General features: G+C 52.1%; 2 protein-coding genes across 4 annotated transcripts in view; both read left to right on the top strand.

Annotated features, from left to right (window-relative positions):
• The window catches only part of LOC144729029 (indian hedgehog protein-like), a 119,898-nt gene that overhangs the window by 17,950 nt on the left and 76,203 nt on the right, over window positions 1–25,745 (top strand). The window lies entirely within an intron of this gene.
• On the top strand, window positions 6,095–23,838 carry LOC144729225 (uncharacterized). 3 transcript variants are annotated; one of them, XM_078609307.1, is made up of 5 exons: window positions 6,095–6,358; window positions 9,779–9,996; window positions 12,860–12,978; window positions 16,902–16,998; window positions 18,116–23,838. In XM_078609307.1, exons 2-5 carry the CDS (start codon window positions 9,837–9,839, stop codon window positions 18,268–18,270), a joined length of 531 nt encoding a protein of 176 aa, XP_078465433.1. In that variant the 5' UTR covers window positions 6,095–6,358; window positions 9,779–9,836; the 3' UTR covers window positions 18,271–23,838. The 3 variants fall into 3 exon arrangements, with proteins under 3 accessions (XP_078465433.1, XP_078465432.1, XP_078465434.1); XM_078609306.1 differs by having other exon boundaries at window positions 6,095–6,388; XM_078609308.1 differs by lacking the exon at window positions 6,095–6,358 and having other exon boundaries at window positions 6,396–9,996.

The following is a 25,745-nucleotide window of genomic DNA, read 5'->3' as shown; positions in this document are numbered from 1 at the left end:
AATCACATGGACCCACACACACATTGACTAACACACACATCGACCTGTACACACACACACATCGACCTGCACACACACACGGACGTACACACATAAGCATCGACCTACACACACGGACGTACACACACACACATCGACCTACACACACGGACGTACACACACACATCGATGCACACACAAACACATCGACTGACATACATATTTCGACTCACGCACACACACATTTCGACTCACGCACACACGCACATTTCGACTCACGCACACACGCACATTTCGGCTCACGCACACACGCACATTTCGACTCACGCACACACACACATAGACTTATATACACACACACGGACGGACGTATCACTATGGGTTTGAATAGGGTCCTGGATATACACCCACCACTGGAGTGGAATAATGGCAGGCGAATAGTATAGATGACGAGTCGATGGTCAGTGGACAGATTTGCTCCACGGTAGGTCCTGGTATTAAGGACATTGACCCACATCCGCTGTTCTGTCACAATGTAGTCCAGCATATGTTCGTACTTGGACCCGACATGCATCCATGATGTTGTGTGAATGCGCCGATGCTGGAACAACGTGTTGGTAATTACAATACCACAGAGATCCAGGCGGTACCGGTCCAGCTCCCAACAGAGGAGTGGTAGGTAGCTTCTCCTCCGCAGTGAGCGTTCGAACATTTCACGTGGCCACCCGCAGTGGATTTTTGCTTTTAAATTTCGATTTAAAGCTTTCGTGACTGCAGGGATTCATCTTCTTGGTTCTTTCGGTAAAGTCACGTAGAAGGGAAGTAATAAAATAATAAAAATAAAACATAATAAAACAATTCTCACGACGTTTCGGCTACAACGCAAGCAGCCGTCTTCAGGTGAAGAATGAGACACTGCCAAGCTAGGAGCTTATATATAAGCTGAGTTGGAGGTGGAAGAAGAAGAGAGCCTTAACAAAAGAATGTGCATATCAAGAGGAATTTAGCATATTCATGGGAAATGCGTAGGCGGTGGGCGGGGGGGTTTCAAAGTCATATTATGCCCATGCATTATGCAGGATCAGCAGCACCAAAGGGAGGGGGGGGGTAGCATTAACAAAGGGAGGGCATGTTAATAGTATGTAGAAGCAATTAAACATGTGAATGGGAAAACGGTGGCAGGAGATCCGCAGCGGAGCAAATAATGCATTCCCTGTGGAGAACACAAGATACACAGTTAATGCCAGTGAGTGGACTGCGGTCTGAAAGTCACCATAAACGTGAACAACAATCAGTTAAGATCCGAAGTGGTTTATTACGTCCTTCCAATGATTGCTGAGCCAGAATCCATCTTCTCGGTTGAAATTGTCTCTGTGTTTGTATATGTGGATCGCCTCATGAACGAATCTCTCATGGTAGCCAGATGGCTTGCAGATAACCTCTGTCTTGGAGAAGTCAATGTCATGTGAACCCACTGAATTGTAACAGTGATCTGCCACGGCTGAGGTGTTTGTCCTACCGTGTTTCAGGTCAGCTTTATGTTCACGGATGCGGTCCGAGACATGTCGTTTGGTTTCTCCAATGTAACTGCTACCACAGAGGCAACTTAGTTTGTAGACGCCAGGGTACTGTATGTCTGGAACCACGTCTTTTACAGACGGAACCAGATCACGGATTTTATGTACTGTGTTGAATCGTACCTGAATCTTGTGTTTAATCAGGATTTTGGAGATCTTTTTTGTGACCCCAGCAATGTAGGGTAAGATGATGGTTTTGAAAGGCTCCTCAGCAGGATCCTTCTTGACGGTTGGAGTGATGGCCTTGCGGATTGTGTAGTCGGAGTAACCATTAGCCTTAAGAGCTTGGCGTACGTGTTTGAGTTCACTGGCAATGTGTTCCTGGTCGGAGATGCATTGGGCTCTATGGTAAAGAGTCTTGATGAGGGAGTTCTTCTGGGATGGATGGTGGTGGGAATCCGGTTTTAGGTAGGCATCCGTATGGGTGGCTTTCCTGTAGACAGAATGGCTCATTGAACCATCAGGTCTCCTTTTAATTAGGACATCCAAAAAGGGTAGCTTGCCATCTTTTTCGACTTCCATGGTGAATCTGATGGCTGGGTGTATGGAATTGATGTGGTCGAGAAATTTGTCTAGAGCAGGCCGGCCATGTGGCCAGATGACAAAAGTGTCATCTACGTACCTCTTCCATAAGGTCGGGTGTAGAGTGGCAGTCTGGATGGCGTCAGTCTCAAATTTCTCCATGAAAATGTTGGCTACAACCGGAGATAGGGGGGAGCCCATTGGGGTGCCCTCAGTTTGCTTGTAGAAGGTTCCATTCCAGGTGAAGTATGTATTGGTTAAGCAGTGTCTCACCAGGGGGGGTACCCCAGCATTCAGTCCTTGATGAACCAAGTCTTCAATGATTGCGATGGTGTCAGGCACAGGAACCTTGGTGAACAAGGAAACCACATCAACCAACAAAATCATTTCTGCTTCAACCTTCTACAAGCAAACTGAGGGCACCCCAATGGGCTCCCCCCTATCTCCGGTTTTAGCCAACATTTTCATGGAGAAATTTGAGACTGACGCCATCCAGACTACCACTCTACACCCGACCTTATGGAAGAGGTACGTAGATGACACTTTTGTCATCTGGCCACATGGCCGGCCTGCTCTAGACAAATTTCTCGACCACATCAATTCCATACACCCAGCCATCAGATTCACCATGGAAGTCGAAAAAGATGGCAAGCTACCCTTTTTGGATGTCCTAATTAAAAGGAGACCTGATGGTTCAATGAGCCATTCTGTCTACAGGAAAGCCACCCATACGGATGCCTACCTAAAACCGGATTCCCACCACCATCCATCCCAGAAGAACTCCCTCATCAAGACTCTTTACCATAGAGCCCAATGCATCTCCGACCAGGAACACATTGCCAGTGAACTCAAACACGTACGCCAAGCTCTTAAGGCTAATGGTTACTCCGACTACACAATCCGCAAGGCCATCACTCCAACCGTCAAGAAGGATCCTGCTGAGGAGCCTTTCAAAACCATCATCTTACCCTACATTGCTGGGGTCACAAAAAAGATCTCCAAAATCCTGATTAAACACAAGATTCAGGTACGATTCAACACAGTACATAAAATCCGTGATCTGGTTCCGTCTGTAAAAGACGTGGTTCCAGACATACAGTACCCTGGCGTCTACAAACTAAGTTGCCTCTGTGGTAGCAGTTACATTGGAGAAACCAAACGACATGTCTCGGACCGCATCCGTGAACATAAAGCTGACCTGAAACACGGTAGGACAAACACCTCAGCCGTGGCAGATCACTGTTACAATTCAGTGGGTTCACATGACATTGACTTCTCCAAGACAGAGGTTATCTGCAAGCCATCTGGCTACCATGAGAGATTCGTTCATGAGGCGATCCACATATACAAACACAGAGACAATTCCAACCGAGAAGATGGATTCTGGCTCAGCAATCATTGGAAGGACGTAATAAACCACTTCGGATCTTAACTGATTGTTGTTCACGTTTATGGTGACTTTCAGACCGCAGTCCACTCACTGGCATTAACTGTGTATCTTGTGTTCTCCACAGGGAATGCATTATTTGCTCTGCTGCGGATCTCCTGCCACCGTTTTCCCATTCACATGTTTAATTGCTTCTACATACTATTAACATACCCCCCCCTCCCTTTGGTGCTGCTGATCCTGCATAATGCATGGGCATAATATGACTTTGAAACCCCCCCGCCCACCTCCTACGCATTTCCCATGAATATGCTAAATTCCTCTTGATATGCACATTCTTTTGTTAAGGCTCTCTTCTTCTTCCACCTCCAACTCAGCTTATATATAAGCTCCTAGCTTGGCAGTGTCTCATTCTTCACCTGAAGACGGCTGCTTGCGTTGTAGCCGAAACGTCGTGAGAATTGTTTTATTATGTTTTATTTTTATTATTTTATTACTTCCCTTCTACGTGACTTTACCGAAAGAACCAAGAAGATGGATTTTTGCTGTTTCTGTAGGAACCCCGAGGGTAATAATTCAATCTCCTGGCTCTGCCAAATGGGGGTTGGCCAGGAGACGTCATGGAGGCCTGTCCGCCTGGTGGCCTCTGGCACAAGCTTAATTCGTTTTTTTATTCCGTGGTTTAGTGGTACTTGGATTGAAGGTGGAGGGGTTACCAGCTCCTGGCGCCCGTCCAGAACCCCCTTTGGCCGCTGTGGTAGCTACAGACGCTATTAGAGGAATAGCGACACATACACAGACACCTGTACATCCACCCACACAGGCACCTGTACACCCACTCATATAGACACATGTACAACAACAACAACCGCCATTCGCTACTAAGTGGCGGTGACATCACCACGACGCTTGTGCTAGGCCACGTGCACCTTGAGGCCACGTGAAGTGTCGAACGCCCGCTGGCAGGAGACCCAGGTGCCACGGGTCGACTGACTGAGATGACTGAGAGGAATGGCTGATGCACCACCTGTGCCCCCTACTGTGCCAACTTGCTGTGCTTTAGCCACCCGGCGCTCCACTCGTTGTTGTGAGCGTCGTTCCTCCGCCCTCCGTTGTTGTTGGAGGGCGACTGCCTCCAATTGCCCAGCAGCGTCCTTCACGAGCCTCCTCCACAGAGGCCGATCTTGACACCGCTGGTACCAGTCATCGGCAAGTCCACTCAGCTCCACGTCCTCCTGTACCACATCACTCCATCTCTTCTCTAGGCCGTGCCACGCCCGTTTAGCTCCCTCGATCCGGACAAAAGCTGTTTATGCCTGCGGTGGCTGGGCCATGCGGGCTACATGACCCATCCAACGCAGCCTTGCCTGCCGGAGGAGCTCACCGATGGAACTTTGTCCAGATCTTTCTAGGATTTGTGAGCTCCTCACACAATCCAGCCTGGTTAAACCCAGGATGGATCGTAGGCAGGGCAGCCTAAATGTTTCTAACCGGCGAAGATGCTCCATTAGGGGGGTCCACGTTTCGCAAGAATAGAGAAGGGAGGGAATGACCTTGTACATGTGCACCCACCCATACACAACAACAACAACAACAACCGCCATTCGCCACTAAGTGGCGGTGACGTCACCACGACGCTTGTGCCAGGCCATGTGCACCCTGAGGCCACGTGAAGTGTCGAATGCCCGCTGGCAGGAGGTCACGGGGCAGACCCAGGTGCCACGGGTCGACTGACCGAGATGACCGAGATGACTGGCTGATGCACCACCTGTGCCCCCTACTGTGCCAACTTTCTGTGCTTTAGCCACCCGGCGCTCCGCTCGTTGTTGTGAGCGTCGCTCCTCCGCCCTCCGTTGTTGTCGGAGGGCGACTGCCTCCAACTGCCCAGTAGCGTCCTTCACGAGCCTCCTCCACTGAGGCCGATCTTGACACCGCTGGTACCAGTCATCGGCAAGTCCACTCAGCTCCACGTCCTCCTGTACCACATCACTCCATCTCTTCTCTAGCCCGTGCCGCGCCCGTTTAGCCCCCTCGATCCGGCCAAACAAAAGCTGTTTAGGCATGCGGTGGCTGGGCATGTGGGCTACATGACCCAGCCAACGCAGCCTTGCCTGCCGGAGGAGCTCACTGATGGGACTTTGCCCAGATCTTTCAAGGACTTGTGAGCTCCTCACACAATCCAGCCTGGTTAAACCCAGGATGGATCGTAGGCAGGCCAGCCTAAATGTTTCCAACCGGCGAAGATGCTCCACTAGGGGGGTCCACGTTTCGCAAGCGTAGAGAAGGGAGGGAATGACCGTGGCCGAGAAGACCTGAAGCTTCGTGCGGAGCGACAGACCAGGTAGCTTCCACACAGCGTTACGCAACCGATGAAAAGATATTGCCGCTCGACTGATTCGGAGTGAGACCTCTGCTGATAAACTGGAGCCGGTCATGAGCACACTGCCCAGGTATGGGAAACTCTCTACTCTCTTCACAACTGCCCCATCACCGATTGGGAGTTGTGGGGGCGGAGTGCCCGATGGTACAAAATACCCAGGCAGGTGCTTAGTTTTGGTGGGGCTGATGGTAAGGCCCCACCTCTTAGTGGCACACTCCACCCATACACAGACACCTGTCCACCCACACACGGACAACTATACACCCACCCACACACAGACAACTGTATACCCACCCACACAGACAACTGTACACACACAGAGACCTGTATACCCACCAACCCACACACAGACACCAAAACATCCACCCACCCACCCACAGAGACACGTGGCAAGACGAACCAGGGCGGCATTCCAGACAACATCTGTCGCCTCGTCTCTTCCCCACCCCGACCCCCCGTGCAAGCAAAACCGGTTACACTGGAGGGGAGGGGGGAGAAGGAGCGAGCGCGTAGGTGAGCGAACAGCCCTCTTGTGCTGGCTACGTGAGTATCTGTGTATCTCTGTGGGTATCTATTAGTCTGTGGGTCTCGATGTATCTCTGTGGGTCTATGTGTCTATATGAGTCTCTATGTATCTCTCTGGGGCTATGTGTATCTACGTGTATCTATGTGTCTCTGAGTCTATATGCGTCTCTGGGGGACTGTATCTCTGTGGGTCTCTGAGTCTCTGTGGGTCAATGAATATCTGTGGGTCTATGTATCTCTATGAGTCTCTATGTGTCTCTGTGTGTCTGTTTCTTTATGCGTCTCTATGGATCTCTGTGGGTCTATGAGTATCTGTGCATCTAGGTCTATGTATATCTATGAGTCTCTATGTGTCGTTGTGGGTCTACGTGTCTCTATAGGTCTCTATGGGTCTCTGTGGGTCTATACGAGTCTCTGTGGGTCTGAGTCTCTTTGGGTCTATGAGTCTCTATACGTATCTGTGGCTCTGTATCTCTGTGGGTATATGTCTGAGTCTACGTATCTCTGTGGGTCTCTATGAGTCTCTGTTTCTCTATAAGTCTCTATGTGCCTCTGTACGGTCTCTGAATCTGTTGGCCTATGCGTGTCCATGCGTCTCTGTGGGTCTGTGTGTCTGCGTCTCTGTGGGTGTATGTGTCTCTGAGTCTCTATTAGTCTCGTTGAGTCTCTATGTATCTCTGTGGGTCTATGAGTATCTGTGAGTCTCTATGTATCTATGTGTCCCTGTGAGTCTCTGTATCTCTGTTGGTCTTTGTCTCTAACGTGTCTCTAATGTGTCTCTGTGGGTTTATATGTCTCTCTGAATCTCTATCTCTGTGTCTCTAGGATTATTTATGGGTCTATGTGGGTATATGTGTCTCTATTCGTCTATATGCGTCTCTGTGAATCTCTACGTATCTATGTGGCTCTCTGTGCAGCTCTATGTCTCTCTGTGTATCTCTACGGATCTCCATGGGATATATATGTCTCTGTGGGTCTCTTGGCATCTCTTTACGATTCTCTATGCATCTCTACGTTTAGAGTTATTTGGATATTGCTAAAAACATCCACATGACGATGATGATATCAGCCACGTGGTTGAGCAGATGTCATTTGCTTCTGAACAGAAGAGCGGCTACACAGGAGCTCAGTGGGGCCTCGTGACACCTGGTCAAATACAAACTCGTTTAGTTTTAGTGCGCGTCTCGTGGTGTCTCTATGCGTTACTATGCATATCTGTGTGCATCTGTGGATATGTATATGGTTATCTGTGGGTCTGTATGCATCTCTATGCATCTCTATGTGTATCTCTATGGGTATCTGTTTATCTATGGGTCTCTGTATCTCTGTGGGTTTCTATGTATACCTATGTGTCTCTGGATATATCTGGTTCTCTGTGGGTATGTATGCGTCTCTATGGGTTTCTGTGTATCTCTATGGGTATCTATGTTTCTTTAAGGTTATCTCTGTATATCTGGATCTCTATGGATCTCTGTGCGTACATAGTATTCGACTGCTATGGATGCCCAAGTGATGACCATGATAATGACGAAATCGGCCACTTGTTTGAGCTGCTATCATTTGCAATGGGACCTTGCGTCTGGTTACAACGAATTGAAAACAAATGTAGCTTGGCCCCTTTGCAATGTCGTAAGACAAAAGGGCGCTGCTGACTCTCATTCACAACCCAAGGCGATATCGGTTCCACATTCTGAGCTGGCTAGAGAGACACTCCCTTGGAGACAGCCCTGGGGTGGGTGGGCGGTATAATTGACCATACTTCACCAGACTAGGGGCAAGTGTACGTTTAGTGGTGATGGTAAGGATTCTGTTTAAATCTCCCCTCTCGTCTCACCTCACTCTCCCTCCACTCACTCTCCTGCCTCTCCTCTCTCATCTCACTCCACTCCCCCTCTACAAACTCTCCTGTCTCTTTCTTCTCATCTCACTCCCCTCCCCTCACTCTCCTGCCTCTCTCCTCTCATCTCACTCCACTCCCCCTCCACAAACTCTCCTGTCTCTCCCTTCTCATCTCACTCCCCTCCCCTCACTCTCCTGCCTCTCTCCTCTCATCTCACTCCACTCCCCCTCCACAAACTCTCCTGTCTCTTTCTTCTCATCTCACTCCCCTCCCCTCACTCTCCTGCCTCTCTCCTCTCATCTCACTCCACTCCCCCTCCACAAACTCTCCTGTCTCTTTCTTCTCATCTCACTCCCCTCCCCTCACTCTCCTGCCTCTCTCCTCTCATCTCACTCCACTCCCCCTCCACAAACTCTCCTGTCTCTCCCTTCTCATCTCACTCCCCTCCCCTCACTTTCCTGCCTCTCTCCTCTCATCTTACTCCACTCCCCTCCTGGCACTCTCCTGCCTTTCCGCTCTCCTCTCACTCCCCTCTCCTGCACACTCTCCTGCCTCTTTCCCTCACCCCACTCTCCTCCACTCACTCTCCTACTTCTACCATCTAATCTCACTCCATTTCCTTCCACACCCTCTCCTACAAACTCCAAATATACAGCCTCGCCTGTATGCCAGGCGAAGCATTTAACATATCCTTGCCACCATGATGATGACGAGATAGTGACGTAGTCTCCAAATATATAGCAGCCAGGCATCGTCAGGGTCTGGAATCGAACCCACGACCTCCTGTATACCAGGCGAGGTAGTTAACATCTGGCCACCGTGTTTTTGTTCAGAGTATTTGGCTGCTGCTATGAATGTCCACGTGACGATGACGATGCTGATATCAAGCACGTGGTTGAGCTGCTATCGTTTGTGATGGCCGGGGGTCGCTTCTGACAAAGAGCAACACAGCAGCTCAGCGGGGCCTTATCTGGTAACATAGAATAGTGTAGTCTGCGTATCTGTGTGTCTCTGTGGGTCTCTGTGTATCTCTATAGGGTCTATGTGTGTCTCGATGGGTCTCTATGGGTCTTTATGGATCTCTATGCGTTGAGAGTTTTGCTGCTGCTATTAATGTCCACGTGACGACGATGATTTCAGAAACTTGGTTGCTCTGCCATCATTTGTGATGATCAGGGGTCGCTTCCGACTAAGAGCTCCACACTCAGTGGGGCCTTACACCTGGTAACGTAAACATAGTTTAGTCGATGGGTCTCTATGTATCTCTATAGGTCGCTATGCATCTCTGTGCATATAGAGTATTTGGCTGCTATGGATGTCCACACGGTTATGATGATGACATTGGCCACTTTCTTGAGCTGTTGATGGCCAGGGGTCGCCTCTGAACAGAAAAGCTACTACACAACAGCTAGAGTGAACCTTACACCTGGCCAAAAATGAACATAGTTTAAGGTTGTATAATGTATGGTCTGTCTTTGCCTGTTTGCGTGCGTGTGTGCATGTGTGTAAGTATCTCTCATATCTGTCTCTCTCTCTCTCTGCGTCTACCTCTTTCACTCTTTTGGAAGCGTTTTTGGCATTCTCCGGTCGCCAAAGCCACTCGCCCCCGCCCGGGAACCTCCCCAAATGGATCTGAGCCACATCAGGGCCACGCTCGGGCTTAGGTCGGCGCCTGGCCAGGTGCCATCGAGGCACCCGTCTGGGGGCTCCGATCGATTCGGGGAGGTCGGCCCTCGGATGAGGGACGTTCATGGAAATGAAGAGCAAGGCTGTGAGGAGGAGGAGGGTGAGTTATCATTTAAAGCATGAGATGTTGGATTTCTCGCGACCAATATCACTACTACGACCACTATCACTACCCCTATACGCTATGACTATCATTAGCACTACCCCTATCACTACCACTACCACTACTACTATCAATACTACCACAACTGCCACTACCTTTATCACTATCACTGTCACCCCTATCACTACTACTACCCCTATAAAAATGATTATCATTAGCACTACCCCTGTCACTATCACTACCCCTGCCACAACCCCTATTACTATCACAACCGCTATTAGTATTGTAATGTGTTATACGGACGCACACACTGGAGTTGGAGGCAACACGTGTATTTAACGACCCAACAGGGCTAACTACATAAACGTACACTGGTTCTAAATCTAGGTGATAACTAAACGGTTAACTTGACCACAACGGGGTAACTACATAACCGGGTCGGTCAGTAACACACTACCTGACCCACGATGCCGAGCGTAACACCGAAGACCGAGGATCGAGGATCAAAGAGACAGATCCTACTAGAAGGCTCTGGCCCATTTCACGTGTCCCTCGAGCCCCCTTTCGGGCCCCCTTGTGACCCTGACCCGGTCACGTGCCCAGGTCACGTGCCCCGGTCACGTGCCCTCTCCGGTTCACACAGAGTATCACGTCCTCACTTGCTCTCTCTCCGACCCTCACCGGAACTATGCCCCCCCCTAGGGCCCGATTCCATGCCATATCCACTCTGGTGCCAGAGAGAGACTCAAGACGGGCATTTCCACTAATGTGACAGTAGCTGGCGCTAAACACCATAGTGACTCCATATAAGTCACTACACTATCACTACCCCAATCACTATCACTGCCACAATCACTATCACTACCCCTATCACAACCCCTGTCACTAACCCTATCACTACTACTGTCAGTACCCCTATCACTACCCCTATCACTACCCCATCACTATCCCAGTGTAGTGTAGTGTATAGTGTACATGTATAGTATGATGCATAGTTGTGTATAGTGTAGTGTATAGTGGTGTATTGTAGTGTAGTGTATAGTGGTGTATTGTAGTGTAGTGTTTTGTGGTGTATTGTAGTGTAGTGTGGTGTATAGTCGTTTATAGTGTACTGTATAGTGCAGTGTAGTGTATAATAGTGTAGTGCATAGTAGTACAGGGTATAGTGGTGTAGTGTATAGTGTAGTGTATAGTAGTGAGTGTAGTGTATAGTGCGATGTATTATGCAGTGCAGTTTACTAGTTTAGTGTACAGTGTAGTGCATAGTAGTGTGCATAGTGTAGAGTATAGTGTACATGTATAGTGTCGTGTATCATAGTCTTTAGTGTATAGAAATGTATAGTATAGTGCATAGTGTAAAGCGTAGTGTACAGTGTAGTATATAGTGTAGTGTGGAGTGTCGTGTATAGTCACTAGGGCGCGCAGCACTGATTACTGGCAGAGAGGGGATCTGTGGGTGTAGCAGTCCGGTCTGCCAGCAGGGCACGTAATAGGCCAGGGAAATGGATGTAGGGCAAAGGTGACGGGGGGGGGGACGTGGGGTTAAGCCGGGAGGTTCCAGAAGTGGGCGTAGCCGAGGGCGGAGCCAGGCCACGCTGGGGGATAAAAGGGAGGCCCCGACTCAGGATCGGGGCTGTCATCTGGAATGGAACCGGTCACCTCCTCAGCGTTGTTGGTCAGGCAGTGTGCTGGCTGTCCTGACCATAGTAGAGTTATCCCCTGTACCTGTGATGGCTAGAATAAACTAGAGTGCCTCCTACTATTAGTGTCTCTGAAGTAATTCACTACACATGTGTAGCACTGTAAATGGGCTATGTACACTTACCTGCAGGGGCAGACATGGTCCAGCGGAGGCAGTCGCTATATTTCCAGCCCCAAAGCAGGAGGGGGCTGCGGGGTGTTCTAGGATCCCCGAACCCCCCCCCCCCCCCGGAACTCTCTGGAAGGTAGGCGGAGCCAGGGCTGACACACCGGGGAGGTGGATAAAAGCCGGACCTCTGGAAGGATCCGGGGCCAGTCCAATTCAGAAGCTAGAAGACCAGCTAGCTAGTTCCCTGGGACCCCTAGCCCTGCTGCCCTTGTAAGGGCTGGGACTCTGTGGGCCAGTGGTGAGACCCTGGGAACCCCCGGCCCGATGTCCTTTTAAGGTCCGGGTCCGAGTGGACCAGTGGTCAGGATCCGCACCTTGGCTGGGTCGGGTCAGTGCAGCCTCCCCTAGGGCACCCGTAGCAGGAGGACTGAGAGCCCGTAGCCCCGTGACAGGGCACACCAGTCTGGAGGCCATACCTCCCCGGCGGTAGTCAGAAAGGGCCGTTGCCCTGTGTAAGACTGGCTGTACTGCAGTGGTTATTGGAAAAAAGTGTTGCCTCCGAAGATTCGTCTCCGCCTTCCATAAAACCCACTACACATGTATAGTATAGTTATAGTAGTGTATTATGTAGTATATAGTGTAGTGTATAGTGTAGTGTATAGTAGTGTATAGTTGAATATATATTGTAGTATCTAGTGTATAGTATAGCGGTGTAGTGTAGCGTAGTGTTTAGTGTATAGTGTAGTGTATACTAGTGTATAGGCTATTGTAGTGTATAGTGTATTGTATAGTAGTGTAATGTATAGTGTCGTGTAGATGTGTAGTGTTTAATAGTGTAGTGAATACTGTAGTGTATAGTGTATTGTCCTGTAGTGTATAGTAGTGTAGTGTATAGTATATAGTAGTGTATAGTGTAGTACGTATGTATGTTGGATTCCTTTAGAACCGTACGTAGCCAACCATCGAAGGATGACCAGAGTCTCGCAGGACAACTGCCAGAGAGAGAGTCTTGATTAATACAATGTTTCTGGTCATTTGTTTCATTGGTAGACGATGCTCAGGGCGGAGGTGAAGGAGACCCCGGAATCGCCACGCTTTTGCCGAGTGGTGCGTGCAGGCGCGAGCGTGGCACGTGGCTGCCTCCGGACAGGCTCCGGCACGTGGCCGAGGTGAGGGGGTCAATCCACATCAAGCCACGGCACCTCAGGAGAACGCTAAACGCCTCCATTCTTGGACCCTGACGATGCCTGGCTGCTGCTGTATATTGGGAGTCTGCGTCTGTCTCTGATCATCATCACGGTAGCTAGGAGATGGTAACTACCTCGCCTGGTACAGAGGTGGTCGTGGGTTTTATCCCTACCCTGATGCCTGCTGCTGTATATTTGGAGTCTGCATCTCTCTCTCATCATCATCACGGTGGCTAGGAGATGTTAACGACCTCGCCTGATATGCAGGCGGTCGTGGGTTCGATACAGACCCTGACAATGCAGTCTGCTGTATATTCACACCACTATATACTACGCGACTATACTCTACTATACACTACCATCAGTATACACTACTATATTCCAAACACTACTGTACATATACACTACACTTCTATACGCGTCACTACTATACATGACACATGACTAAACACTACACTATTATACACTACCCTATAGACTAAACTACCCTATAGACTAAACTACTATACACTACTCTATACATTACACTACTATACACACTATACACTACATGATTATACTATGACTGCCTCCAACTGCCTAGTAGCGTTCTTCACGAGCCTCCTCCACAGAGGCTGATCTTGACACCGCTGGTACCAATCATCGGCAAGTCCACTCAACTCCACATCCTCCTGTACCACATCACTCCATCTCTTCTCTAGCCCATGCCGTGCCCATTTTTCCAACTCGATCCGGCCAAACAAAAGCTGTTTAGGCATGCGGTGGCTGGCCATGCGGGTTACATGATACAGCCAACGCAGCCTTGCCTGCCGGAGGAGTTCACCGATGGGACTTTGTCCAGATCTTTCAAGGATTTGTGAGCTCCTCACACAATCCAGCATGGTTAAACCCAGGATGGATCGTAGGCGGGCCAGCCTAAATGTTTTTAACCGGCTAAGATGTTCCATTAGGCGGGTCCACGTTTCGCAAGCATAGGGAAGGGAGGGAATGACCATGGCCGAGAAGACCTGAAGCTTCGTGTGGAGCGAGAGACCAGGTAGCTTCCACACAGCGTTACACAACCGATGAAAAGATCATGCCGCTCGACTGATTCGGAGTGAGACCTCTGCTGTTAAACCAGAGCCGGTCATGATCACACTGCCAAAGTATGGGAAACTTTCCACTCTCTCCACAACTGCCCTATCAGCAATTGGGAGTTGTGGGGGTGGAATGTCCGATGGTACAAAACACCCAGGCAGGTGCTTAGTTTTGGTGGGGCTGATGGTAAGGCCCCACCTCTTGGTGGCAAGCTCCAGGTTCAACAGCAACGCCTCCAACTCCTCATCTGAGTGAGCAGCAATTACCAGATCATCGGCATACATGACATGGTTGAGCAATAGGGAGCCATCCCTCGACCGCACCCGGGGATCAATCAGCCTGCCATTGTATCTGTACCATATGGAAATTCATCCGGTACACCTTTTGAAGGCTTCACGAACTACGTGGTCAAAATATATGTTAAATAATGTGGGAGCCAGAGGACATCCCTATCGCACCCCAAGGTGTACAGGGAATGGCTCTGATTCCCAGCCATGAAGGTCCTTAATGACCTTAATGATCGTGTCAGGGACTCCAAAAGTATAAAGAATAACCCAGAGCCCAGGCCTACTGATGGTATCATAGGCCTTGGCCAGGTCAATAAAGCAGAGATGTAGGTCTTGTTGGAATTCCCTATACCTCTGCTGTAACAGACAGACAGAAAATATGGCATCTGTGCAGGACCGCCCTTTCCTGAAACCGCACTGGGGCTCTGCAAGCCTCTCCTCAGCGTGCCTAGCAAGGCGATGTTGAATAATCCTTGCCAGGACTTTACCCGGCACACTGAGGAGCGAGATGCCCCTGTAGTTACAGTCTGTGAGGTCCCCCTTCTTAAAGAGGGGGACCATCAGGGTATCCTTCCAATCCTGCGGAACCCGTCCAGTGGTCCAGACTGGTGTTATGATGTCATGTAGGGCAGTCTGTGCACAAACGCCACCCTCCCTCAGCATTTCGCTTTGGAGATCATCTCTGCCCGGTGCCTTTCCTGGTCTCAAACTCTGGATCGCCCTTAATACTGCCTCCACAGATGGCATCTCAGCCAGCCACTCACAGAGGGTGACTTCTTCCAATATGAGGCACCGCAGCCTCAGCAGGGTTATCCCCACTTTGTGCCATGATGTTTTCCTGGGTGAGGGATTTCCCCTCCCCCAGGACCTCACAGAAATGCTCAGCAAATCTGCAAACCTGTTCCTGGGGTTTGGAGATTGTATCACTGTTCTTTCCCCTAATGATGGTAATAGGTGTGGCGCTGCAGGTTACTTTTTTGATGGAGTTAGAGCGATTTGTGATCGCGGGTCACTGAGGCAGACTCCATCTCCTCAGCAACCTGCGACCACCACCCATCCTTGCAGCGCCTCACAGCTCTCCGAACCTCCGAGCGAAAGCTGCGGTAAGCCTCCTCATTCTCCGACGTGGGATGCTGTAGCCGATGAGAGTGGGCCTGTCGCTTTTTCTCAGCCAGCTTGAACACCTCCTCGGTCAGCCAGGGTATCTGGGGAGGTCTGGACCGTGTACCCAAAGCAGCCATTGCAACTGCATGAGCCACAGTCCTAAACCTCGCCCATTTCCCCTCGACATCAGGAGTGGGGGGACGATGCCAACCCCAGCCGCAAGCCATACACTATACACGACACTAGTGTACACTACACTATACACTTCTACTATACACTGCTATAAACACTAAACACTACATTCCAATGCAATATTATACAATACTCGTTTTATTACACTATACACTACACTACTCTTCACCTTGCTATACATTTCATTATACAATACACTATGCACGATAAACGACACTATACACTACACAACTATAGAATACACAACTATACACGACTATGCACTACACTAGACACTACAATATAGTACTACTAGCTGTACTACCTGGCTTTGCCCGGGACTTGGATTCACCACGCCCGGCCGCCTTTGTCTCCCCAGTGGCGATGTTCACACACCACACGAGTTACTCGTTTGAGGCTGAATCGACCTAGTGGAGGCCCAGGAGCGGTTAAAATAATTGTCACCGGTAGTGGCCGTGAGCGGGAATCGAACTCGGGTCGCCGGGTTCGTAGCGCAGCAGAGCGCTAACCACTACACTACCGCTCCCCACACAAAGATAAAGATCCCCCGTATAGACTTAACATACTGTACGGGCAAGTGCTGTTAGCGAGCACCTATGAAGGCCGGAACGGTACACGAGAGGGTGGGTGGACAGCATCACGCTCGACCGCCTTTGTCTCCCCAGTGCCGATGTTCACACCACACTACTTACTCGTTTGAGGCTGAGTCGACCTAGGGGAGGCCCAGGACCGGTTGAAATAATCGTCACCGGTGGTGGCTGTGAGCGGGAATCGAACTCGGGTCGCCGGGTTTGTAGCGCAGCGCGCTAACCACTACACTACAATGCGTTACGCTTCCACATGCGCGGGTCACGTGACAGATTTGACGTCACAGCTCACTTGCAAAAAATACATGCATTATTGAGCTCCCCCCCCCCCCCCCCAAAAAAAAGTGTATTTTTATAATTTTTGCATGGTGTACAGTCTGGAAAGTACCCACATGGCAAATTTCCAGTTTGTTGCGTGTCGGGGAGTACGCTAAACATTTTGAACAGACACACATTCACAACTTTGCGTTTAATATATATGGAGATACACTACACACTCCACTATAGACTACACTATGCACAACACCAACCACTACGCACTACACTACGCACTACACTATACACTACACTACGCACTACACTACGCACTACACTCAGTGCTACACTATGCACTACACTACGCACTACACTCAGTGTTCACTGCCGATGGCCCCCGCAGATGGTGAAGGAGGTCCCTGGCGTCACTCTGGCTTGCCCTCCCGCCATCGCCAGCCACGTCAAGAGCCTGGCCAGCGCCTACAGCCCAGGCACAGAAGGTGAATGCATTCACTTCTCCATCCTCCTCCGCACTGGGGGAGACAAAGGCGGCCGGGCGGGCGTGGTGATGCCCACCCCCCTCTGTGTGCCACAGTGCCGGTAGCCTTCATAGGCGCTGCCGCTTGTTCATAGCCACTTACACCAACACTCTGTGAAAGGCTACACGGGGGATCTTTGTCTTTGTGTCTTCATAGGCTGCTACTGGCTCCTAACATCACTTGCCCCAGCAGGTTGTTACAGGCGACGAAGGGGGAGCTTTGTATTTGTGTGTCGAGCAGTGGTGCAGTGGTTAGCACTACACTGCACAACGAACCCGGCATACCGAGTTCGATTCCCGCTCACAGCCACCAACACCAGTGACAATTATCTGAATCGGTCCTGGGCCTGCCCCTAGGTCGACTCAGCCTCAAAAGAGTACCTGGTGTAGAGGTGGTGTAGTAAACATCGCTAGCACTGGGGAGGTGAAGGCAGGCGGGCACGATGCTGGCCACCCACATACTACACTATACACTACACAGGACTATGTACTACACTATTCACGACACTACTATACATCACTATACACGACACTACGCCATTATAGATTACTATGTACCAAACTATACACTACACACCACTATACACTACACACTACACGATACACACTACTATACTACACTTTACACGACACTACTATACACTATGCTACTATACACTACACCAGGGGTCGGCAACCAAAATAACAAGAAGAGCCATTTCTTTCCAATTCGGTACAAAATTCAGTATTTCAAGAGCCGCAATGCATCTATGTACATACTGTACATACGTATATATCGTCAAGAAGCAGCCCGTAAAGAGCCGCATGCGGCTCCGGAGCCGTAGGTTGCCGACCCCTGCACTACACCTATGCTGCACACTACATACTACACGACACACTGTGATACACACTACACTATACACGACGTCACACACTCCACTGCTATACCCTATACACTACATTACGGTACCTACTACACACTACACTCGCCAGTATACACTACACTACCTACTTCACTATACACAACGCACTACACTATGCAACTCTACACTGCACCACTATCTGCCGATTCATTCCCCTCCCGTTGTCTCCGTGTGCAGCGGACTGCCCATCGATGATGAACGCCAGCCATGCCTTCTCCTCATCATCATCACCGTCATCATCATCGTCTTCATCACCCTTCTGCTCCTCCTCCACTCCATCGACGACGCGGGGACACCTCTGGCCGCGGGGCTGGAGCCGCCTGCCCGACTGACGAGTTCGAGAGAGTTGAGAGTGCGAGGGAGAGTGAGTGCGAGAGAGAGAGAGAGAGTATGTGTGAGAGAGACTTTATGAGAGAGTGAGACTTGACTTTTTAAACCAATTTTATTGCTGCCAGCAGCAACAGCTCTGGAGCCACTTTGGATACGGGGGGTCACCAACATCGAGTACAGCAACGTCGCCATTGCAAAACCGGGGCACGTGCGCCACACCGGCACGAGCAATGCAAGCACCGCTTCGTCACGCACATCGCCCGCTTAAAGTCGACCGGTCAAAACGTGAAATTCAGTGCACCGTTTGCGTTGGTGCAGAGGTCCTGACCGGCCCCCCAACGTTCAAGGAACATGGCGTGGTGCGTCCCCGGCATAGGAGTGGTACGAGGCGTGCGCCAGCTGGAGCCGCGCCTTGAGCAGGCCCCTCAACATCGCCACCGCTGAGCAGCCATCGTCCGTGTCGCCTTGCAGCTTCTTTTTCCGGGTTTTGTAAACTGCCATCTTAGCTTGGGCGCAGACAAAATTTACAAGATCGTGGCGCTTATTTGCCAGGTAAGGCACCCCGTATATGAACAAGCTCTTGTAAAAAGGCACCCCCAGTTTATTGAAGATGGATCCCAAGAGCCGGAACATTGGGTTCAGCCGTGGACACCCCAAGTACTGGTGGGCCAGATTCTCCTTCGCACCGCAGAACACACGCAGATCTGACGACCCCGGGGTGATTTTGCTGAGCCACACGGCCGAGGGCAGCGTCCAGTGCGCCAACCTCCACTGGAGGTCACCGCAGCGTTTCGCTACGGGGGGCTTGTACAGGTGCTTCCACTGGGGGGTGGCCTCGATCAGGGGAGAGAAAAAGTCTCTCCATTTCGTGTCCGGGAGGTTCGCCAGGTCTCGACAATGCAGCGCCTTGACGCAACACGCGTACAGCGCTGTCTTTGGGGCACTCTTGAGGGCCACGTCTCTGCAGTCTGCAAGTTTGAGCAGTTTCCCTGAGTCACAGCGCCTGGGAAGCTGGGTGCAGGAGATGCGCAACTCCGGGAAGGAGGAAGGTCGTGCGCCGCCACTGTCTCCAGCTTCAGCCGCAGCTCCCGCATTTCTGCGAGTGCCTCCTGCAACAGCTTCTCGCCGGCGAGCATAGAGCGGAGCCCTGCAGTGCCACTGATCTCTGCCATGGTCTTCCACTTGGCGTGATGGTTGTGGCTCTTCACGAGGTCGCTGACTGTCCGCACCCCTGCCGAGGTGAAATGGAGGGCCAGCATTCTCTCCTCCCTTATTCCTTTGAAGAGGCTATTACAGAACAGGGGATCGTTCATGAAATGTTTGAGGGCACAGTGCGGGCTCGCCCTGCTCCATTCAAGGCTCCGCCATGCGTCGAAGAGGCTTTGATAATAACCCGACAGCCTCGTGTAGTTGACTAGGGCCAGGTCCAACAGGAAGATCTCCCTCCCGTACCCCAGGCACCCCCCCACGTCCCTCAGCAGGCTGAGGGCCGGCGACGTCCAGGGCAGCTCCTCCTGTTCATGCAGCAGACGCCTCACGGCCTGAAGCCTGAAGCTCATCACCTTGGCGGAGACATCCACCAGGCCCTGGCCGCCATCGCCCACCGGCAGGCGGAGGACCCCTGGCCTCAACCAGTGCTTGCCGTGCCACACAAAGTGGGTGAGTGACCAGTTTGTCCTCGTGAGTAGCCAGTCCGGGGGCTGGAGGACTTTGTCCCTGTGCCACAGCACAGAGGCTGCCAGGTTATTTCCTATGAGTACTCGCCCCCCGAAGGACAGTAGCAGAGCGAGGCGTGCCCAAGCCATCAATTTGGCCTCAAATCCATCTCCCAGCTCGGTCCAATTGTTCTGGGCAACTTGGAGTTTCCTGAGGTAAACTCCAAAGTACGTTATGCCCTCGGCCTGCCAACCGACTCCTCCTGGGAGGAGCACTGAACGCACGGCACACTGTGGCCCCAAACATAGAGCCTAACACTTTGGCCAGTTGACCTTGGTAATAGAAGCCTTTTCGTAGACCGTTACTGCCCGGCAGTGTGCAGAGACGTCCTGCGCATCGTTGATCACAGCGCATATGTCGTCTGTGTATGTGGAGACCCTGACAACTGCATTTTCAGGACCTGGAACCTTGAACCCAGAGAGAGATTGTTTTAGTTGGTGTAAGAGTGGCTCAATGGACCAGGGTGTAGAGGAGCCCCGAGAGAGGGCATCCTTGCCTGACCCCCCTCGTCACGGGAAAAGGGCTGCTAAGCCATTGGTTTATTTTTTATGAAGCTGGATGTGCCCGTGTACAGGAGTTGTGCATGTGATGTGAAATTCTGGCCGAACCCTTAGTGGCCGTGCGCTTAGGAAGGGTGCGCTTTCGAGACGCGACGACGGTGAAGCCGTCCCATTCGCCCTCGAGTGCCGACTCTGCGCGGGCAGCTGCAGAGTCGGCGTGGTCCTGCTGCTGCTGCTGCTGCTGCTGCTCGGTGCGCCGCTGCAGTGGTTGGTCGTCCTGCTGCCGCTGCTTGGGCTTCTGCTGCCGCTGCCGTTGCTGCGGTTTTCGCTGCTGCTGCTGCTGCTGCTCCGCGTGTACCGGTGCAGGCCGTGCAGCGTTCTCGTTCACCTTGGCCGGGCAGTTTTTCCATTCGTGGCCGGCACCACCACACCCAAAACACCGCGGCACGGCCGTGGAGGCGTACACGGTGTAGCCGTGACTATCAATTGTGTATTTGAGGGTCACGTCGAGGTCCGTGTTGCCATCCTTCAAAATCATAAAAGTTTGGCGGTGAAGTGACATGATGTGCGCCAGCTTCGGGTCCCTCGTCCTCAAAGGCAGCATGATGATGCGTGAGACCACCGTGCCGAAACGTTGCAGGTCTCGCTGTAGGTCGGTGCCTTTGAGGACGGGCGGCGCGCATTGAAGGGGAGAGAGAGTTGTTGAACTCAAAAGACTCGATAAACGAGTAGAATAACGGGGTACAACGTCTATGAACCCGTGCACTCTCTCCGGCTCGGCTCTGGGTGGTGAAACACCAGGCCCCTGTGCACGCCAGGTGGGGAGCCAGGTGGGGAGCCAGGAGCTCCGCCAGGACGCAGCCTCTTCCAGGAATGCACAGAGAGAGAGGACGTCTGTGAGTGTGAGAGGGAGTGTGTGAGTGTGAGAGTCTGTGAGACTGCGAGACTGTATGAGAGAGTGAGTGAGAGTTAGACTTTGACTTTCAAGCTGCTTTTATTTGGCCGCCAGCCGCAAGTGCGCTGGAGCCTCATTCAAGTGCATTGACAGCAGCGGCATAGTAATACTGCGCAGCGGCACACGCCGCTACGCACAACACCCACGCCGTGACACGCCATCACACGCGTCCCCACGCACACCACAGCCGACCCGTCAAAACGGGAAGGTCGTCAGCTCGCCGTCCGTGAGAGAGCAGAGGGCCTCACCAGCCCCCCACCGCGCACGGAACTCGGCGTGTCCGTCCGCATCCCCCCCGAATGCGTAGCACGCACGCTCCAGACCGAGCCTCGCCTCATCAGGCCCCGCAGCGTCGCCACTGCCGAGCAGCTGGCATCCGCCGCACCCAGCAGCTTCTTTTTGCGGGACATGTAGATTGCCAACCTGGCCTGGGCACAAGCCAGGTCGTGGTGCTTGCCCGCCAGGTACGGGACCCCATATACCAGCCAGCACTTGCAGAAGGCTTATCTCCAGTTTCCGGGAGACAGCCCCCAGGAGCCGGTACAGTGGGGGCAGCCGCGGGCAATTCAGATATTGGTGCGCCAAGTCCTCCCTGGCAGTGCAGAACGGGCACCGATCCGACGGCGCCGGGGTGACCCGGCTGAGCCAAATGGCCAGTGCAGAAGCCGCCACTGGAGGTCCCCGCAGCTCTGAGTGAGTCAGAGAGAGAGAGTGTGTCAGAGAGAGTGTCAGAGAGAGAGTGTGTCGGAGAGAGTGTGTGTCTGTCAGAGAGAGAGTGTGTCAGAGAGAGAGTGAGTTAGGGGAGTGGTGGGGCATAGTAGTTATCGCTGTGCTACCACCAACACCCAGTGATAGCAGCGATTATCTGAACAACCCGTCCTGGGCCTCCTCCCCTAGGTGGACTCAGCCTTAAATGAGGTGTAGCTGGTGTAGCGGTGTGTATTGAAAGATCACCACTGGGGGAGACAAAGGTGGTCATGGCGGGCGTGGTGCTAGCCACCCATCCCTTCTGAGTGCCACAGTGAGTGAGTGGATGGGTGAGAGCGTCGGTGAGTGAGTGAGTAAGTGGGTGAGTGCGGGTGAGTGAGCGAGTGGTTGCGTCAATAAGTGAGTGGGTGGGTGGGTGAGTGGGCTCATGGGTGGGTGAGTGAGTGCCTAAGTCGGTGAATATGTAAGTCAGTGAGTGAGTGTGCCACCATGAGTCGGCAAGTGAGTGTGTGAACGGGTGAAGTTGGTGGACGAGTGGATGAGTGAGTAGTTGCGTGGATGAGTGAATGCTTGAGCAGGTGACTGTTGATGAGTGAGTGTGCCACCGTGAGTGGGCAAGTGAGTGAGTGGGCGAGTGGGTGGGAGTGTGGATGAGTGGGTGGGAGTGTGAATGAGTGGGTGGGAGTGTGGATGGAGTGGGTGGGAGTGTGGATGGAGTGGGTGGGAGTGTGGATGAGTGGGTGGGAGTGTGGATGAGTGGGTGGGAGTGTGGATGAGTGGGTGGGAGTGTGGATGAGTGGGTGGGAGTGTGGATGAGTGGGTGGGAGTGTGGATGAGTGGGTGGGAGTGTGGATGAGTGGGTGGGAGTGTGGATGAGTGGGTGGGAGTGTGGATGAGTGGGTGGGAGTGTGGATGAGTGGGTGGGAGTGTGGATGAGTGGGTGGGAGTGTGGATGAGTGGGTGGGAGTGTGGATGAGTGGGTGGGAGTGTGGATGAGTGGGTGGGAGTGTGGATGAGTGGGTGGGAGTGTGGATGAGTGGGTGGGAGTGTGGATGAGTGGGTGGGAGTGTGGATGAGTGGGTGGGAGTGTGGATGAGTGGGTGGGAGTGTGGATGAGTGGGTGGGAGTGTGGATGAGTGGGTGGGAGTGTGTTGGTAGGTGAACGGGTGAGTATGCCAAAGTGTCTGCGTTCATAGGCGCTGCTGCTGCGACTCACCACTAGCAGCACTTGCCCCTACAGTGCTGCTAGAGGCTCCCTGGGGGACCTTTTTATTTTATGAGTTCCCACAAGGATTAGTATCGTAAAACCTTCCTGCAAACAAAACAAAAACATCGCAAGGATACAGCAGTAGCTAGCATCAAGCTGAAGCCAGATGGTGCTTTCGCTTGCTATCGATCGTTCATGCTGGTTGGTTGTGAGAACGGTGCTCGAATTGTAAATGTTGTGGTGGTGGGTTCCCTCTCCAACAACGACCGGTTTAGTGCTGTGCTAGTATACTACACTATACACTACGCTATACGCTACACTGCGATACACTACTACTAGAGTACATTACTCTACACGACACGTGACAAGACAAACCACCTTACTTATTGGGCTGTCGGGTGGTGATGGGTTTAAATACACACCACACATTTATTTTCACGCCCTCTATTATAAACATTAAATGCTGTTATTGGTTACTTTTAAACTGTTTTAAATATTTATTTGATCGACAATAGCAACCATCCCGTGTGGGGGAGGATTTTGGATACTTTCCCAAAGGTTAATGTCCGTTTCGCTGAAGAGATACCCCAGCCGGAAAATCTCCATCTCTCTCGTTCTGTCTCAATCTGTATCTCTTTAGCTCTCTTTTTTTCTCTCTCTCTCTCTCGCTGCCTCACGCATGAACCGCGGTGTGGCCACATTCGTGGCAAAAGAGGATATGGTGGCGCGCATTGATGAGGCAGGGCTTGAGATCAAGGGGGGACTTTGTCCTATGCACACATTTGGCCTCCCCTGCAGTCAAGATCGTCATAGCCAATGCACCACCTTTCCTCAACAACTCTGATCTAGAACGGGATCTGAATCTTTTTTGGCAGGGCAGTCTCTCTGATTACCGTGCTACCATTGAGAGACGCATCAAGTCCTCTCCTTTCAGTGGCAAACCATCACGATAACTCGACGACAGAGACGCCAACTGAGACATTGGCCTCAAACACACGTTGGAACGGCCACATGCATATGTAATGCGGGCGAAAGCGACCTTCCGGATGTGACGTCACGAGGAGGCGGAGCCAGGTGACGTGGGTGAAAGGTAGGGGGTCCTTAAGCGGGTAAACCGGAAGGAGAAGGCAGTCGGGGTGTGAATGGAAAGGTGTGGGGCCACGCGGGCGTACGAGCCGAGGGGGCACCGTCAGAAGCGGGAGCCAACCCTGGGAACAGTAGGGAGCTACTGGGAGGTGTAAAGCTGCAGATAGAGATAGGCAGTGAGGCTGTGTGTGAGGAGCAGCGGGGTGGCTGCCAAGAGTCGCAGGAGCGACGAGAAGGCGAGACAGCACGAGGCTGTCAGAGCTGCAGCAGGAACAGCCAAGGGAGCTGTGTGAGAGTACAGCAGCGGAGCTGCTGTGGGGCTGCAAGAGCGACAAGAACAGCAGCGGGGCTGCTGATGTGGATTGGAGTGACATCGGAACCAGCACAGAGAGAATAAGAGAGACAGCCGTGTGGGAACGCAGTACGGACCGAATAAAGGACACTGAGCCAGAGATCGTGGTCAAGTCTTTTATTACACTGGTGTCAGAAGTGAAACGGCATGTCTAAGCAAGTAGGGAAGAAAATTCCCCCGGCGCCAGCATCGGCTTCTTCGTCCGACGACGACGAATTCCCTCCGACCACGGATTTTGCTGGGGTGGTGGAGGAGAGCCCTGCTGAGGCGAGCACGGGGACGGGCGTGGAAGATGTCGGCGCGATGGCGGGTCCGTCAACAACATCGGACGCTGAGCAAAGATGGCAACAGGTGGCAGAACAACTGGAGACACTCAAGGACATCCTGGCGCATCTGTGTCACCTCGTTACGCCAAGGACGACGATGGAACGAGAAGGTGCTCCACGGGCCGCCACGTTGCCTGCCCTGCCGCCGCCATTGGCCACGCGGCAAGAAGACGCCATCTTGCGCGCTCCGCGGCGCCAAACCGCCATCTTGGCCACGCCGCGGGCCGACGCCATTTTGAATTTACCTCCACAACAACCATCATTGGAAGACGGCGTAAAGAGGAGTCGGAGTCGCCACCTTACTACAGTTAAGGAATTCTCTATCGGGGGCGATTGGAGCGCTTTCGCCTGCCGATTTTTGGCGGCGGTTCGTTCAGCAAGATGGACCGATGCGGAGGCCTTGGAAGTGTTGCCGACTCTACTGGACGACGAATCTGTTCGATTTTTCCGTTCCATAACGGCCGATAAGAAGAAGACTTTATGTGGAGTTTTTGAGGAAATGGCCGACGCCTATGAGCCACCTGACGACGCGCATCGGCGATTCGCTCAACGACAACGAGCACCCGAAGAATCGCCCGTGGCGTTCAGGGGTGCGGTGTTGGAGCTGGCCATGGCAGCATATCCTGA

Source organism: Lampetra planeri, chromosome 31 (assembly GCF_965212315.1).
Source record: "Lampetra planeri chromosome 31, kcLamPlan1.2.h2, whole genome shotgun sequence".
Lineage (NCBI taxonomy): Eukaryota > Metazoa > Chordata > Hyperoartia > Petromyzontiformes > Petromyzontidae > Lampetra > Lampetra planeri.
This window is presented reverse-complemented; position numbering and strand designations above follow the sequence as displayed.

Bases quoted from the DNA above. Each gene is read 5' to 3' on its own strand.
- LOC144729225 (XM_078609307.1), top strand. From the start codon at position 9,837: ATGGATCTGAGCCACATCAGGGCCACGCTCGGGCTTAGGTCGGCGCCT. The intron at 9,997-12,859 runs GTGAGTTATCAT...TTTCATTGGTAG, and splicing joins AGGCTGTGAGGAGGAGGAGG to ACGATGCTCAGGGCGGAGGT. The intron at 16,999-18,115 runs GTGAATGCATTC...CTCCGTGTGCAG, and splicing joins CTACAGCCCAGGCACAGAAG to CGGACTGCCCATCGATGATG.